Raw genomic sequence first — 19,468 nt, forward strand, 5'->3', positions numbered from 1 at the left:
TCGGCCTGTGCTTTCTGGTAATGCATTGAGATCTATTTAGTTATTATAATCGAACTTGACTTTTGTGTCTTAAAGAAAAGTGTAATTCTTTTTAATATATTTTTATATTAGCTAATTATCTCTCTCTTTTTGGACAGCAGTGTATGAAAAGCTTTTCACTTTTGAGGGTGAAATTGGTGGTGGTAGGTTATTTCTTTCTTTGGTCTTGCCAAATCTACTTTATATAATTAGATACAATTTTAGTTGTACTCTGATTTTCCTTTGTTACTCACTAGTTATCATTATCTCCATAAAATCTAAATATCCTTTCCTAGAATACTATTTTATTTATTAATCCTCTAATACCTTTTTCCGTCACACTCACTTCCAACCATCTCTATTTCCATGATCTGAGAAATAATTGATTTTTCAGTTTCAATGGAAGGACTTAAGAACTGATCTAATGCGTGACCAACTACCATGATTATTTATCTCATTTTGGATGCTATATATGAACTGTAATTTGTAGTTTTTTTTTTTGGCTTTGTAGTTTCTTTTTTGGCTTTCTTTTTTGTAGTTTCCTTTTTGGTTTTCTTGAATCTATCCAGAGAATCTAAGGGCCTTAGCAAAATATTCTGAATTTTTACAGCAACAGGATAGCTTATCTTTTGGAGAAGGTAATTAAATTTTCACTTTGCACATTGCTAGATGACAATACCAAGCAGAAGCATTCAACAAAAGCAATAATATGTCTGCACCTCTTTCTCCCCCAGCAGGTTTGAATTTAAACCAGCCATTACCTTATGTTAGAAATATATAGAACTATTCATAATTTCTACTTATAAGTTTAAATTATAAAAGAACATGATTTATGAAATCTTCAGTTATTATTACCTTATGTTAGAAATGTATTGAAAGGATTTGAGGGGATTCTTATCTTCCTCAAAGAACACTGCACTGTACGGAATTTCTTCTATTTAGCTTTCCTTTTAATGTCATTATTTTTAAAAAACTATCTCAAGAGGCAATATTTATGGAAACAATAAATGAATTTGAAACTTGGTTCATTTTTTTCTTTTTAAGTGTCGGTAACCTTTTACAAACAGGTTATTTTCATCTTGTATTGACTGTTGTACTGTGATATTTGAAGATAAGGTTGATAAGCAAAGAGCTTTGCTACCCAGCAAAAAGTAATTTAATATTAAATTTGATGAATGGATGTAATGCAATATTATTCGTTGGGTGTAAATGATGCCATACTGCCACTTCATTAGATTTTTCGTACTATTATTTTGCTTTTAATAATAAGAAGCATCTTTTTATAAGAAAGAGTAGTTCAAACTTCTGGTATGAACCAAAAGAATAAGTGTTTCTATGAGATAATAATCCTGTTTTGTGGTTTCCTCATTTCCTGTAGTATAGGTTCAGATGTAGTATTGATTTAGTAATTTGTCTTTGAATATATCTCATCTGCAGATGAATTATGGTCTAGTACTAATATTAGTGAGTGAACCATTTTCTTGCAGCTAATTTATCAACGAAGGGCTATTCAGATCTCCTTGCAGAGCATCCTTCGGGGGTTTATTTTGGTTGGGCTGGATTATCATCCAGAGATGTTTTTAAAATGGTCATGAGTATTGGTTGGAATCCATATTTCGACAACAAAGAAAAGACTATAGTAAGTGTTCTGATCATTCATCTGTAGTAAAAGAATTATTTCCCTCATAAGTTTCTTGATGATACCTTTCTATCAACACAGGGGCCTTGGATACTTCACAAGTTTGATGAGGATTTCTATGGGAAAGAACTTCGGCTCATTATAGTTGGTTACATTCGTCCTGAGGTATTAGCTAATTGAGTATTTCTTATGTTACTTGTGTTGCATATACTTTTTAAGCTTCACTAAAACCTGGCATTGTGTGCATATATAGGCCAATTTTCCATCCCTTGAAAGCTTAATATCTAAGATTCATGAAGACGATGAAATTGCTGAGAAGGCTCTTGAACTTCCCTTGTGCTGGGATGATGATCATGCTTTTATCGAATTAACACTATAATTGAGAATGCGTTATTAATGAATTTTCCCAAAAGAATATCTTAAGTGGCGTTTTCTTCTTTCTTGATATCACTTAAGCAAAGTTTTAATCTTGTGTCATTAAATCATGTATGTTTATGTAGGGGCCTGCTCAAGGTGAAGTCCTTATTGAAGTAATTAATACACTTGTCCAGACACTTTTTGGAATCCGCTTGCCGATAGTGATTGGAGGTTCATATGCATTCATGGTCCCCATCATGTCCATCATTCATGATCCATCTCTGGCAATGATACAAGACCCTGAATTGGTTAGTGTTATTTTCTTTAAGAATTCTATTTTGTTATCTGCTCTCAACTTTGTCATAGTTAATGTTCTTAACAGAACCAAAACTTAGTTAGTTGATTGATAGGCAAACTTCCAAGTAACTGCCATTTTTTTGTAGAGATTTCTTAGCGCAATGAGAGCAGTCCAAGGTGCATTAATAGTAGCATCAAGCATACAAAAGTAGGCATATAATTGGTTTTGGACTATTTGACAGAGGGGTCCTTGTGGTATATATGACACCAGCCCCACTTATTGCATTATTAATAGTGAAATTCACAATTATTTTCTCATCACTAATATGGTTTAGTATACTATTATGAATCTGATAATGTATACAAAAGATAGTAAATTTCTTAATAGTGAAATTCACAATTTAATGAATATCTATATTAATGTTAATATTTTGCAGTGAAATTAAAAAGTCTTTTGGAATTTCATAAATCAAATACCCCGTTGGATAATTGTGATCAGACTTCATAAAATGTTCACGGTGATTATATTAGGCAAAGTTTGATTTAATTTTCCTTTCTCTTTTGTTAATTTCATCTTGGATACGTTTAAATTTTAATGAGAACTAGAAAATAAATAGTATTATTGTTTGCACAATTTTTTTAGTATAACTAGTGCAGCGATCTCTTTATGTTCCTCTTTCAATTAAACACAAGTACAAAGTCTCTTTATGTTCCTCTTTCAATTAAACACAATTAAAATATCAGTAAATGTTTTAATTCTCCTGATGATATGCTCCAGAGGTTGGTGAATTAATTTTCCCGAATTTTTTCTTTTTACTGCTAGATTCTCCTGTAAGCAGAATAGCAGATCCACTGTGTTTGATATCTTTCTGATTAGGATAATGTTTTGGTACCGGTAGCATGTTGTAAACCAAAATATGTGATGGATGTAACTTAAGCTTTCTTTTCATTTCAAGCTATTCGGTCTCTGTTTATGATCTAGTTAGAGACAATTTCTTCAAGAAATCAATTATGGGATTTGTTGCATTTTTTTACTATAAAGCTTTTCACACCTGACATATGTTGATATTCTAGGCAGAGGAAGGTGAATAGGATGATGAAATTAAGGATCTTTTCAAGGTAGGTAAGAAAAAGATGAAGAATGAGAGAAGTCCTGCAGAAATAGCTTTATTAGTTGAGAACGTCATGGCTGAGCTTGAAGTCACAGCTGAAGAGGATGCTGAACTTAATAGACAGGGGAAGCCTGCCATTAATAAACTAAAGAAGTTAGTCTTGGGAAGGTTGTGCTTCAATTCATCTTGTGGCTAGATGCTCTATTTTTTAGAATTTAAAATAACAGTCTTTTCTCCCTTCATTCCCCTCCCTCTTTCCTTCTCTTCCCTAGGGCAAAAGAAAAAAAAAGAAGAGAGCATCAATATGTAGCTTATTATTCGAAGTCATAACATAAGTGTGATCTATATTGTCTTGACAGGTGATCATGTTCTTATCAAAGTTCAACGAAGAAATCAATGTAAATAGAAAACTAGCTAAGGAACTGGTTGACAAATGGGTAAGTAATCTGTGAAACTTTTGCTTCAGCATGTATCATTTATCTTTCCTTAAAAATTGTACTGGTTCTTGAAGACATTATAATGGTATGAATTTTCTTTTTTTTACAAGCTATCCATTTTCATCCAGGAGTAGTTTTCTTTTTGGGGGACAGATACTTAAAAAAGCACATCATTTTTGCTTTGTAATTGTAGAGCCGACCCATATTTAATAAGAGTACATGGTTTGAGGACATGAGAAATGCTGAGGATGACAGGATTCCTTTCAGGAGGCCAACTGTTAAAAAGTGCTCAACCATTCTGATTTAAATTGCTTGTCTGAGCAATATTTGTTTTATGTATTGCAATATGCTGAATTTCTATAATGCTGAATTTCTACAGGCCGGCAAATAAAGCAGCAGGGATGGAATCCAGAGATGGTGATCTTGATTTGGAATTTTCACAGTAAGTCTTGGGAATTAAGATATTACTGGTGGAGTAGTGTGAACTAAGTTGTCATTGATTTGTGTTATAGATGCTAATTGTTCTGAATGTATAATGCAGGCCTAGGTCTGGACAGTCTTCTTCAAGGCAACATGCATCAAGGCCAGAAGCAACACCTTTGGATTTTGAGATCCGTCCCCAGTCTAAAATTGATCCAGAAGAAGTTAGAGCGCGAGCAAAAGCTGCTACACAAGATCAGCAGATAATGAAGGTTTAAATATAGCACTTATTAGATGAAGGTTTAAATACAGCAGATAATGAAGGTTTAAATACAGCATTTATTAGATGGTTTAAATACATTATTAGATATTAATATAGTTTAGGAAACTGTATGGTAGATTTGACTGATTAGTGTTTATTGCAATGCTTATATTTTGGTAAGTTTAGTAAGACAAGATTTTGTATAGGAGTTATTACTTTTGATTTTCAATAGTAAAAAATCATATGTTATATTAATATTTTGTTTACGAGTTATATAATATTTCATTTATGGATTATGATTTTTTGCTATTGTGACATTTTAATCACAAAATTATTTATTTAACGAGATAAAAATGACGGTAAAAATTATTTTTTTAAACGATAAAAAATGTCACTTTCAGGGTAAAACGGCGGTTCAAAAATGTCATTTTAACCAACCAAAACGCCACTCTGTAAGGGTAATAATGGCGGTTCAAACTGCCATTTTAACCTATTAAAAAACTGCCATTTTAACCCTAGAAATAACGGTGGTTTGAACCGCCATTTTAACCAACCAAAATGTCACTCTATCAGGGTAATAATGGTGGTTCAAACCGCCGTTTTAACCTATTTAAAAACCGCCATTTTATCCCCGGAAATAACGGCGTTTTGAACCGCCGTGTTAACCTATTCAAAAAACCGCCGTAATAACCAGAATGGCGCCCAGAATTACGTCGATTTACCAAACCGCCATTATTGGTAATAATGGCGGTTAAAACCGCCGTAATTCAGATAAAAAATCGCCGTTTTTACCAGAATTTTTTGTAGTGTAAAACCTAAACCCTAAATCACAACCCATAAACCTTAAACAACAAACCCTAAAGCCCAAACACTAAACCCTAAAGCATAAACCCTAAAACCTAAACCCTAAACCCTAAATGCCAAACCCTAAATCCTAAAAGCTAAACCCTAAAGCCTTAACTTTAAACCACAAACACTAAAGCCTAAAAACTAAACTATAAACCATAAACGCTAAACCATAAACCCTTAACCCCAAACCATAAACTCTAAACCCTAAACCCTAAACAATAAACCCTACACCCTAAATCCTAAACCATAAACCCTAAACCCTAAATCATAAACCCTCAACCCTACACCCTAACCACAAATCCTAAACCTTAGACCCTAAACCATAAACCCTCAACCCCAAACCATATGCCCTAAACCCTAAACACTAAGCACTAAACCCTAAACCACAAACACTAAACCCTAAACCATAAACTATAAGCCCTCGATCCCAAATCATAAATCATAAACCCTAAACCCTACACCCTAAACACTAAACCACAATCCCTAAAGCCTAAACCCTAAACCATAAGTCCTTAACCCCAAATCATAAAACAAAACCCCTAGACCCTACACCCTAAACCCTAAACCACAAATCTTAAAGCATAAACCCTAAACTGTAAACCCTAAACCCTAAACCATACACCCTAAACACTAAACCACAATCCCTAAAGCCTAACACCTAAACCATAAGCACTCAACCCCAAACCATAAACACTAAATCCTAAACCCTACACCCTAAACCACAAACCCTAAAGCATAAACCCAAAACTATAAACCCTATACCCGAAACCATAAACCCTAAAGCCTAAACCATAAACCACAAACCCTAAACCCTATACCATAAATCCTAAACCCTAAACCATAAACCATCAACCCCAAAACATAAACCCTAAACCCTAAATTCTACACCCTAAACCACAAACCCTAAACGCTAGACCCTAACCATAAACCCGTAACCCCAAACCATAAACCCTAAACCCTAAACCATAAGCCCTAAACCTTAAACCACAAACCCTAAAGCCTAAACCCTAAACGATAAACACTCAACCACAACCATAACTCATAAATACTAAACCCTACACCCTAAACACTAAACCACAATCCCTAAAGCATAAACCCTAAACCATAAGCCCTCAACCCCAAATCATAAACCATAACCCCTAAACCATACAACCTAAACCCTAAACCAGAAACCCTAAAACATAAACCCTAAACCTTAAACCATAAACCCTCCACCCTAAACCATAAATAATAAACCCTAAACCCTACACTCTAAACACTAAACCACACTCCCTAAAGCCTGAACCCTAAACCATAAGCTCTCAACCCTAAATTATAAACCCTAAACCCTAAACCTTACACCGTAAAACCTAAACCACAAACTCTAAACCATAAACCTTCAACCCCAACCCATAAACCCTAAACCCTAAACCCTACACCCTAAACTACAAACGCTAAAGCCTAAACCCTAAACCATAAACCGTCAACCCAAACCATTAACACTAAACCCTAAACCCTACACCCTCAAGCCTATACCAAAAACCTAAAGCATAAACCTTAAATCATAAACCTTCAACCCCAAACTATCATAAACCCTAAACCCTAAACTATAAACCCTAAACCACAAACCCTAAAGCCTAAACCCTAAACCATAAACCATAAACCATATACTGTAAACCATAAACCCTCAACCTTCAACCCTAAACCCTAAACCCTAAACTCCAAATCGTAAACCCTAGACCACAACCCCAAACCCTAAACCATAAACCCTCAACCCTAAACCATAATCCCAAAATCCTAACCGCCAAATCCTAAACCATAAACTACACACCCCAAACCTAAATCATAAACCCTAAGGCCTAAATCACAAGCCCTAATTCCTAAACCACGAACTCTAAACCTAAACCCTAAATCACAATACCTAAACGCTAAACCACAAACCCTAAAGCCCAAAGGCTAAACCCTAAACCCCAACCCCTAAAGCCTAAACCCAAAACCATAAGCCATCAACCCCAAATCATAAACCCTAACCCCTAAACCCTACACCCTAAACCCTAAACCACAAACCCTAAAGCATAAACCCTAAACTACAAACCCTAAACCCTAAATCCTAAACCATTAATCCTCAACCCCAAAGCATAAATCATAAACCCTAAATCCTACACCCTAAACACTAAACCATAATCCCTAAAGCCTAAACCCTAAACTATAAGCCCTCAACCCCAAATTAAAAACCCTAAACCCTAAACTATACACCCTAAACCCTAAACCACAAACCCTAAAGCATAAACCCAAAACTATAAACCCCATACCCTAAACCATAAATCCTAAAGCCTAAAGCCTAAACCACAATCCCTAAACCCTAAACCATAAACTCTCAACCCAAAACCATAAACACTAAACACTAAACCCTACACCCTAAACTACAAACCCTAAACCCTAGAGCATAACGATAAACCCGCAATCCCAAACCATAAATCATAAACCCTAAACACTAAGCCCTAAAGACTAAACCATAAACCCTAAAGCCAAAACCGTAAACCCTAAACCCTCAACCACAAGCAATAAATCATTAATCCTAAACACTACACCCTAAACACTAAACCACAATCCCTAAAGCCTAAACCCTAAATTGTAAGCCCTCAACCCCAAAATCATAAACCCTAAACCCTAAACCATACACCCTAAAAACTAAACCAAAAACTCTAAGGCATAAACCCTAAACTATAAACCCTAAACCATAAACCATAAACCCTCAAACCCAAACCATAATCGTAATCCCTAAACCACAAACCCTAAACAATAAGTCCTCAAGCCCAAATTATAAACCCTAAACTAAAAACCATACATCGTAAAAGCTAAACCACAAACCCTAAAGCAAAAACCCTAAACTATAAACCCTAAACCATAAAACCTCAACCCCAACCCATAAACATAAACCATAAACCACAAATTCTAAAGCCTAAACACTAAACCATAAACCCTAAGCCCAAACCATAAACACTAAACACTAAACCCTACACCCTAAACCCTAAACCACAAACCTAACATCTAAACCCTAAACCATAAACCCTCAACCCCAAACCATCATAAACCTTAAACCCTAAACCACAAACCATAAACTCTAAACCACAAACCCTAAACCCTAAACACTAATCATAAACCATAAACCATAACCATAATCCATAAACCTACAACCCTAAACCCTAAACCCCAAATCCTAAACCCTAGACCACAACCCCAAACCCTAAACCCTAAACCACAAACCCTAAGCCCTAAACCATAAACCATCAAACCCAAACCATCGTAAACCCTAAACGCTAAACCCTAAACCTTAAACCCTAAACGACAAACCCTAAAGCCTAAACCCTAAACCATAAACCATAAACCTTAAACCATACACCATCCACCCTAAACCGTAAACCCTAAACCCTAAACCCTAAACCATAAATCCTAAACCACAAACTCTAAAACATAAACCATAAATCACAACCCATAAGCCCTAAACCACAAACCCTAAACACTAAATCCTAAACACTAAACTATAAACCATAAACCCTAAACCATAAACCCTCAACCGCAAACTATAAACCATAGACGCTAAACCCTAAACCACAAACTCTAAAGCCTAAACTCTAAACCACAAACCCTAAAGCCTATACCTTCAACCATAAACCCTCAACCCCAAATCATAAACCCTAAACCATAACCCTACACACTAAATCCTAAACCATAAAACCCTAAACCATAAACCCTAAACCCTAAACCATAAACCCTAAACCCTAAACCCTATAGCATAAACCCTAAATCCTAAACCATATACCCTCAACCCCAACCCATAAACCCTACACCCTAAACCACAAACTCTAAAGCCTAAACCCTAAACCATAAACCCTCAACCCAAACCATAAAAACTATACCCTAAGCCCTACACCCTAAAGCCTAAACAACAAACCTAAAGCATAAACCCTAAACCAAAAACCCTCAACTGCAAACCATCATAAACCCTAAACCCTAAAATAAAAACCCTAAACCTTAAACCCTAAACAATAATAATAAACCATAAACCCTAAACCATAAACCCTCAACCCCATACCCTAAACCCCAAACCCTAGACCACAACCCTAAAGCATTAACCATAAACCCTAAAGCCTAAACCCTAAACCATAAACCCTAAACCCTGAACCATCATAAACCTTAAACCCTAAACCCTAAACCCTAAACCACAAACCCTAAAGCCTAAACCCTAAACCATAAACCATGAACCCTAAACCATAAACCATAAACCCTAAACCATAAACCATAAACCATAAACCCTAAACCCCAAATCCTAAATCCTAAACCATAAACCCTAAACCCTAAACCTAAACTCTAAATCCCAAACTTTAAAATATAAACCCTAAATCACAACCCCTAAACACCAAACCACACACCCTAAAGCGCAAACACAAAACCATAAACCCTAAACCCTAAAGCCTAAAGCCTAAACCCTAAAGCCTAAACCCTAAACACTAAAGCCTAAACACTAAACTATAAACCATACACCCTAAACCATAAACCATCAACCCCAAACCATAAACCCTAAACCCTAAACTACAAATCCTAAAGCCTAAACACTAAACCACAAACCCTAAACCCTAAACCATAAGCCTTCAACCCCAAATCATAAACCCTAAACCCTACACCAAAAACCATAAACCCTAATTCCTAAACCATAAACCCTCAACCCGAAACCATAAGCATTAAACACTAAACTTTATACCGTAAATCACAAACCCTAAACGCTAACCCCTAAACCATAAACCATCAACCTCAAACCATAAACCCTAAACCCTAAACCCTAAACCACAAACCTTAAAGCATAAACCCTAAACCACAAATCCTAAACCATAAACCTTAAATCATAAACCCTTAACCCTAAATCATGAACCCTAAACCCTAAAACCTACACCCTAAACCCTAAACCATAAAAACTAAACCATAAACCCTAACCCATAAACCATAAACCATAATCCATAAACGATAAACCCTAAACCCTAAACCATAAATCCTAAAAGCTAAACCCTAAATCCTAAACCATAAACCATCAACCCCAAACCATAAACCCTAAACCCTACACTGTAAATCACAAACCCTAAACCCTAGACCCTAAACCATAAACCCTCAACCTCAAACAATAAACACTAAACCCTAAACCGTCATAAGCCCTAAACCCTAAACCATAAACCATAAACCCTAAATCACAAAGCCTAAAGTATAAACCTAAACTATAAACCCTAAACCATAAACCCTCAACCCTAAACCCTAAATCCTAAACCATAAATCATAAACCATAGACCACAACCCCAAACCCTAACCCTATAAACCCTAAACCCTAAACCCTAAACCCTAAAACAAAAACCCTAAACCATAAACTATAAATCATAAACCATAAACCCTAAACTAAACACCCCAAACCCTAAACCCCAAATCATAACCCTATAAACCCTAAACCCTAAACCCTAAACCCTAAAACAAAAACCCTAAACCATAAACCATAAACCATAAACCATAAACCCTAAACTAAACACCCTAAACCCCAAACCCTAAACCCCAAATCATAAACCCTAGACCACAACCCTAAACCCTAAACCATAAACCCTAAACCCTAAACCATAAACCATCAATCCTAAACCATCATAAACCCTAAACCCTAAACCCTAAACCCTATACCTTATTCCACAAACCCTAAAGCCTAAACCCTAAACCATAAATAATGAATCCTAAACCATAAACCATAAACCCTAAACCATAAACCCTAAATCCCAAATCCTAAATCCTAAACCACAAACACTAAACCCTAAACCATAAACCCTAAACCCTAAACTCTAAAACATAAACCCCAAATCATAAACCCTAAATCCTAAACCCTACACCCTAAACCACAAACCCTAAATGCTAGACCCTAACCATAAACCCGTAACACCAAACCATAAACTATAAACCCTAAAACCTAAGCCCTAAACTCTAAACCACAAATCCTAAAGCCAAAACCCTAAACCATAAACCCTCAACCACAAACCATAACTCATAAATCCTAAATCCTACACCCTAAACACTAAACCACAATCCCTAAAGCATAAACACTAAACCACAAGCCCTCAACCCCAAATCATAAACCCTAACCCCTAAACCATACACCCTAAACCCTAAACCACAAACCATAAACACTAAACCAAAAAATATAAACCCTAAACCATAAACCCTCAACCCTAACCCACAAACCCTAAATCCTAAACCCTACACCTTCAACCACAAACCCTAAAGCCTAAACCCTAAACCATAAACCCTCAACCTAAACCATAAACAATAAACCCTAAACCCTACACCCTAAACGCTAAACCACAAACCTAAAGCCTAAACCTTAAACCATAAACCCTCAACCCCAAACCATCATAAACCATAAACCCTAAACCCTACACTACAACATTTTTGGCCTAAGGTAACCCTTTCTCGAAGAAACATTTAACAAATATTGTCTTAGATAGAAAAAGACAACATTTTTAACGAGTTGCCTTTGTGTAAGGCAAAGATAACAAAATTTTTGGCCACCCACCAAAATAGTTGTCTTTGATATCTAAAATAACACTTAAAAATTGTTGCATTATACAAAATTTAAGACAATATTTTTAGATAAAAATACAACATTTTTTAAGAGTTATAAAAAAAATTAGATAAATAACATTTATAAAAAGTTGCCTAAAATTATTCATAACTAAAAATTTTAGAGAAAAACTTTTAATTATATTCCCACCAATTATTTTCCCAATCAAATAACTTAGGGAAAAAAAGGTAAGGAAGAAATGTGCTTCAGTTCATCACTACCATAAGCTAGCCCTACCCTTCGAAAGCAATCCCAAACGTCAACACACCCTCCACGATCGCAGCTCTCCATGTACGACAGCAGTGCTCTCCTCCATGGGCAACGATGCGGTGCTCCCTTCCACGAGCGTCGATGCAGTGCTCTCCTCCATGGGTGTCGGCGCGGTCATCTTCTTTACGGCGACGACACGGTGCACTCCTCATTTTGTGCCAAACCACCACCATCGAGAAACCCCTCTCCCTTCTCTTCCCCTTCTTCCTCTTCTTCCTCTGTCCCACCTCCTCCTCTTCGCGAGCTCTGACAACGCTACACGCAGCTGTAACCCCCCTCATCCTCCTTTGTGTATTGGTAAGAAATGTCTAAACTTTACTATAGGAATAGAATTTCTGAATGCATTGATTCTGAATTTTAGTATGGAAATGCAATTTCTGAATGCTTTAATTCTGAATTTTAGTATGGAAATGTTCTGAATTTTAGTACGGGAATGAAATTTTTTATTGCATTGGTTCTGAATTTTACTAAGAGAATGGAATTTTTGAATGCATTGATTCTGAATTTTTGGGGCTTTTTGATAGTTCTGATTTTGGGGGTTTTATTTCCCTTGTTTGCTTTGTAACAATTTCTCTGATGTATTTGATGAAGAGTAGTTCATTAATTCTTTAGCTAATGATGTAAAATGATTAACAAGCTACTTAAAACACTATTTCAGGCCACCAACATGGTGATCCAGTTCAAAAGCTGGTCTGGTATGGAAATACTATTGGTAAAGTCATAACATTCAGAGAAATTGATGCTAGAATTTAGGTACCTAAGTTAAATAACGTGACTAGTAATTATATGATGATGTATGTGAGAATAATATTAGGCACCTCATAGATCATATATTCATATGGTTGAATTATCATGTATCAATATATGGTAATAAGCATCTTCATTTTTTTAGGTAGTGGCTTTTCTTTTCTTTTCTTTTTTCTTCTTTCATTTATTCTGTGTGATATCTTTAAGCTTTTTCAGTAGGATTCAAGTTAAAGGGAAAAGAACAAGAAAGAAGGAACAAAAAGAGCGGTTTTTGACACTATTAAAATTTTAGTTTTCAATGTGTCTCTTTTTTTTCTTTAGTTTTCTTCTGAGTGCTATTTGATGTCATATATATCATTATTGTTGTCTTGTTAGGAGATGCTGATGTAATATGTGGTGGAACTTGGGAATTCTGGCCGCTAGAGCTTAGGGTTTGCCTCAATTTCGACTGCGAGTGTTTTTATGGGGTGTTAAACCTTCTGAGGTATTCTAGTATTTTTGTTGTAGTATCTTTCAAAATACAATTATCATGGTTATTTACATAAAAAGAAAATATTATTTTGATTCTTATATTTTAGTGTTGAAGTTCAAATTTGAGTTAAATTATTATTGTTCTTTCTACATGGTTCCAAAGCTATCTCAATTCCCTCTTCCAACTCATGATGTTATTATTAGGGGTGTTATTCTTTTAGAATTCGATGTATGTGCAAGTTTTACATAGGACTTATGTAACTGTGTTTTGAATGGTAAGCTAATTTTTTAGATGAGTTTATTAGTCATGGCATGGTGATTAATTGGCATGTTCATTGATTTCAACTAACCATAGGTTTGTTGCTAGTTATTTACTATTAAATTTTTTAGATTTAGAAAATCTATTTTATAATTTGAATGCTAAATGGATGATTAAGTCTCATTTTTTCTATTTTTTAATTTAAAAAAGTATTGCAAAATCTCGAATTAAAATATATTAAAGCCCTTAAAAAAATTTATTTACTTGCATATAAATACAATTGCACATGATGAAGGTCACCATATTACAATGGAAAAAAATAACTTATATTGGAAGATGCTACTTCTGACCTTTCTCTGGTATATTTTAATTTTTTATTCATCCTTTTATTGCCTTTATGTTTAATGATATTTGGTTGTTGATGAATGTTATTACCCTATTCAGATTGAGAATGATGAAAGTCGTGATGTTCATTTGGTCCTTATATTGTGTTACATTTACACTATATCGTTGTTTTCTTTAGTATTGAATATGGTTTTGTTCTTTGATTGGTATTTTATATGATACGAAGATGTTTAGCTTAATAGGTTACTTGTTGTTTGGTCACTAGTGAATATGGTTGAACTGCAAACATGTGGAGAGGATTATGAAGGCTTAGGCCTTGAGAGATAACGGTATGACTGGCTACATATCTAGTAAGAAGACTATGGAGATCAACCTTGACATACATAGGCATTATGGATAGTACGAAGACTATGGAGATCAACTCTGACATACATCGGCATTATGGAAGAACTGGCGAAGAGAACGAAAGCTGATGAAATTAGGCATTTATTTGTTTTTTTTGTTTAGTTATTATGTGTATTTTTATTTGAATTGGGAACTGTAAGTATATGTATTTAAAATTTATTTATTTGGATTTGAAACAACGTTTTGATTTAATATATATGCAATATATTAGTTTATTAGCTTATCTTTTCTTTCTATTTATTTAATTTAGTTTAAATAATTAAATTTTATTAAAGTATGCTGTATATCTTTTTAAAAAACTTAGATAAATGTTGCTTTAGATATCTGAAAAGGCAATACCAAAAAATTTAGATAAGCGTTGTTTTAGGTCTATGAAAAAAGTAACTTAAAAAAAATTTGAACAAGTGTTGCTTTAGGTATATCAAAAGGCAACTTAAAACAAATCTGGACAAGTGCTGCTTTATGTATTAGAAAATACAACTCGTAAAAAGTGTTGCCAGAAAGTCTTATCTAAAGCGTTGTGTTTGGGTCCTCTAAGGTAACCCTTTTATGGAGTTGCTTTTTTTGTAGAAAAGGCAACGTTTTTTGAAGGTTGCCATAAAATGGGTTCCCTTTGATACACAAAAGCGCTGCCTTTGACCAAAGGTAACGGCCATATAGCCAACCACCCAAAAAGCGTTCCGTTTTGTTGGAAAGTGCAACACTGTTCCTTATTATAGGCAACGTTTTTAAAGGGTTGTCTCAGCCCGAATTTGTTGTAGTGCTAAACCCTAAACCACAAACCCTAAAGCCTAAACCATAAACCATAAACCATAAACCATAAACAATAAACCATAAACCCTAAACCATAAACCCTAAACCTTAAACCCTAAACCCCAAATCCTAAACCCTAGACCACAACCCCAAATCCTAAACCATAAACCCTCAACCCTAACCTATAAAACCAAAAGCCCTAAACCCCAAATCCTAAACCCTAAACCACAAACTCTAAAGCCTAAACACTAAATCACACCCCCTAAACCCAAAACTGCAAACCCTAAAGCCCAAACACTAAACCCTAAACCATAAACCTTAAAACCTAGACCCTAAACCCTAAACCCCATACCCTAAAGCCTAAACACTAAACCCTAGCCTTAACCCTAACCTACAAACACTAAAGCCTAAACACTAAACTATAAACCATAAAAGCTAAACCATAAACCCTTAACCCCAAACCATAAACCCTAAACCCTACACCATAAACCCTAAACCATAAACCATCAACTCTAAGCGCTACACCCTAAACTACAAACACTAAACCCTAGGCCCTAAACAATAAACCCTCAACCCCAAAGCAAAAACCCTAAACCCTAAACTCTAAGCCCTAAACCTTAAACCACAAACCCTAAAACCTAAACGCTAAACTATAAGGCCTCAATCCCAAACCATAAATCATAAACCCTAAACCCTACACCCTAAACACTAAACCAGAAACCCTAAAGCCGAAACCCTAAACCATAAGTCCTCAACCCCAAGTCATAAACCTAAATCCCTAAACCCTACACCCTAGACCCTAAACCACAAACCATAAAGCATAAACCCCAAACTATAATCCCTAACCTCTAAACCATAAATTCTCAACGCCAAAGCATAAATCATAAACCCTAAACCCTACACCCTAAACACTAAACCACAATCCCTAAAACCTTAAACCCTATACCATAAGCCCTCAACCCCAAATCATAAACCCTAAATCCTAAACCCTACACCCTAAACCCTAAACCACAAACCCTAACGTATATACCCTAAACTATAAACCCTATACCTAAATCATAAACCCTAAAGCCTAAACCATAAACCACAAACCCTAAACCCTACACCCTAAACCCGAAACCCTAAACCATTAACCCTAAACCATAAACACTCAACCCCAAACCATAAACCCTAAACCCTAAACCCTACAGCATAAACCACAAACCATAAACGCTAGACCCTAACCCTAAACCCTAAACCCTAAACTACAAACCCTAAGGCCTAAACCCTAAACCATAAACCCTCAACAATAAACCATAATTCACAAATCCTAAACCCTACACCCTAAAGCATAAACCATAAACTACAAACCCTAAACCCTAAAGCCTAAACCCTAAACCTTAAACCCCAAATCCTAAACCCTAGACTACAACCCAAACCCTAAATCGTAAACCCTAAACCATAAACCCTAAAGCCTACACCATAAACCCCATAACATAAACCCTCAATCCCAAACCATCATAAACCCTAATCCCGAAACCCTAAACCACAAACCTTAATGTCTAAACCATAGACCATAAACCCTAAACCATAAACCATCAACCCTAAACCTCAAATCCTAAACCATAAACCACAAACCCTAAACCCTAAACCATAAACCCTAAACTACAAACCCTAAAGCCCAAATACTAAACCATAAACCCTAAACCTTAAAGCCTAAACCGGAAACACTAAAGCCTAAACACTAAACTATAAACCATAAACCCTAAACCGTAAACCCACTACCACAAACCATAAATCATAGACCCTAAACCCTAAGCCACAAACCCTAAAGCCTAAACTCTAAACCACAAACCCTAAAGCCTACACCCTAAACCATAAACCATCAACCCCAAATCATAAACCCTAAACCATAATCATACACACTAAACCCTAAACCCTAAACCCTAAACCCTATATCATAAACCCTAAACCCTAAACCCTAAACCATAAACCCTAAACCGTAAATCATACACCATAAAACCTAAACCCTAAAACCTAAACCCTACTTCCTAAACCATAAACCCTGAACCCCAAACCATAAACCCTAACCGTAAACCCTACACCCTAAATCAAAATCCTAAACCCTAGAGCCTAAACCATAAACCCTCAACCCAAAACCATAAACCATAAACCCTACAACATAAACCCTAAACTACAAACCTAAAGCATAAACCCTAAATCATAAACCATAAACCCCAAACCATAATAACCCATAAACCTTAAAGCATAAACCCTAAACCATAAGCCCTCAAACCCAAATCATACACCCTAACCCCTAAACCATACACCCTAAACCCTAAACCACAAACCCTAAAGCAGAAACCCTAAACTATAAACCCTAAACCCTAAGCCATAAAGCTTTAAACCCAAACCATAAATAATAAACCCTAAACCCTACACTCTAAACACTAAACCACAGTCCCTAAGGCCTAAACCCTAAACCATAAGCCATCAACCCCAAATTATAAACACTAAACCCTAAACCATACACCGTAAAACCTAAACCACGAACCCTAAAGCATAAACCTTAAACTATAAACCCTAAACCATAAACCATCAACCCCAACCCATAAGCCCATAAACCCTAAACCCTAAACTATAAACCATCATCCCAAACAATAAACACTAAACCCTAAACCCTACACCCTAAAGCCTAAACCACAAACCTAAAGCCAAAACTTTAAACCAAAAACCCTCAACCCCAAACAATCATAAACCCTAAACCATAAACCCTCAACATTAAACCCTAAACCCTAAACCCTAAACCCCAAATCCTAAACCCTAGACCACAACCCCAAACCCTAAACTATAAACCCTCAACACTAAACTATAAACCCAAAACCATAAATCCCAAATCCTAAACCCAAAACCACAAACTCTAAAGCCTAAACCCTAAATCAAAACATCAAAACCCTAAACCACAAACCTTAAAGCCCAAACACTAAACCCTAAACTATAAACTCTAAAACCGAAACCATAACACCTAAACCCCAAACCCTAAAGCCTAAACACTAAACCCTAAAGCCTTAACCCTAAACCACAAACACTAAAGCCCTAACACTAAACTAAAAACCATAAACGCTAAACCATAAACCCTAAACCCAACACCATAAACCCTAAACCCTAAACCATAAACTCTCAACTCAAAACGCTACATCATAAACCAGAAACACTAAACCCTAGACCCTAAACAATAAACCCTCAACCCTAAAGCATAAACCCTAAACCCTAAACCATAAGCCCTAAACCATAAACCACAAACCCTAAACTATAAACCCTCAACCCAAAACCATAAATAATAAGCCCTAAACCTTACGCCGTAAACACTAAACCACAATCCCTAAAACCAAAACCCTAAACCATAAGCCGTCAACCCCATATCATAAACCCTAACCCCTAAACCCTACACTCTAAACCCTAAACCACAAACCCTAAAGCATAATCCCTATACTATAAACCCTAAACCCTAAACCGTAAATCCTCAACCATAAAGCATAAATCATAGACCCTAAACCCTACACCATAAACACTAAACCACAATCCCTAAAGCCAAAACCCTAAACCATAAGCCTTCAACTCCAAATTAAAAACCCTAAACCCTAAACCCTACATCCGAAACCCTAAACCATAAACCACAAACTCAAATGCCTAAATCCTAAACCATAAACAATAAACACTAAACCCTAAACCATAAACCATAAACCACAAACTCTAAAACAAAAACCCTAAATTACAACCCCTAAACCCTAAACCACAAACCCTAAAGCCCAAACCCTAAACCCTAAACCCTAAAGCCTAAACCCTAAACACTAAAGCCTAAACACTAAACTATAAACCATAAACCCTCTACCACAAACCATAAACCATAGACCCTAAATCCTAAACTCTAAATCATAAACCCTAAAGCCTACACACTAAACTATAAACCCTAAACCCCAAATCATAAACCTTAAACCATAATCATACTCCCTAAATCCTAAACCATAAACCCTAAACCATAAACCCTAAACCCTAAATCATACACCACAAAACCTAAACCCTAAAACCTAAACCCTAATTCCTAAACCATAAACCCTCAACCCCAAACCATAAATCTAAAACCCTAAACCATATACACTATACCACAAAACCTAAACCCTAGAGCCTAAACCATAAACCCTCAACCCCAAACCATAAACCATCAA

The 19,468-nt window shown here is 35.7% G+C and overlaps 2 protein-coding genes across 2 annotated transcripts; both read left to right on the forward strand.

Moving 5' to 3' along the window:
- The first annotated feature begins 1,603 nt into the window (after positions 1-1,603).
- LOC148545063 (bifunctional riboflavin kinase/FMN phosphatase-like) lies at positions 1,604-2,036 on the forward strand. Its single transcript, XM_088498047.1, has 3 exons — positions 1,604-1,657; positions 1,739-1,822; positions 1,911-2,036. Exons 1-3 carry the CDS (start codon positions 1,604-1,606, stop codon positions 2,034-2,036), a joined length of 264 nt encoding a protein of 87 aa, XP_088354173.1.
- Positions 2,037-3,786: 1,750 nt separating this feature from the next.
- On the forward strand, positions 3,787-4,558 carry LOC148545064 (protein IWS1 homolog 1-like). The gene is made up of 4 exons (XM_088499040.1): positions 3,787-3,860; positions 4,054-4,145; positions 4,240-4,302; positions 4,402-4,558. The coding sequence occupies exons 1-4, from the start codon at positions 3,789-3,791 to the stop codon at positions 4,556-4,558; spliced, it is 384 nt and encodes a 127-aa protein (XP_088355166.1). The 5' UTR covers positions 3,787-3,788.
- Positions 4,559-19,468: the final 14,910 nt, after the last annotated feature.

This window comes from Arachis ipaensis, chromosome B9 (genome assembly GCF_059453495.1).
Source record: "Arachis ipaensis isolate K30076 ecotype BB chromosome B9, ASM5945349v1, whole genome shotgun sequence".
Lineage (NCBI taxonomy): Eukaryota > Viridiplantae > Streptophyta > Magnoliopsida > Fabales > Fabaceae > Arachis > Arachis ipaensis.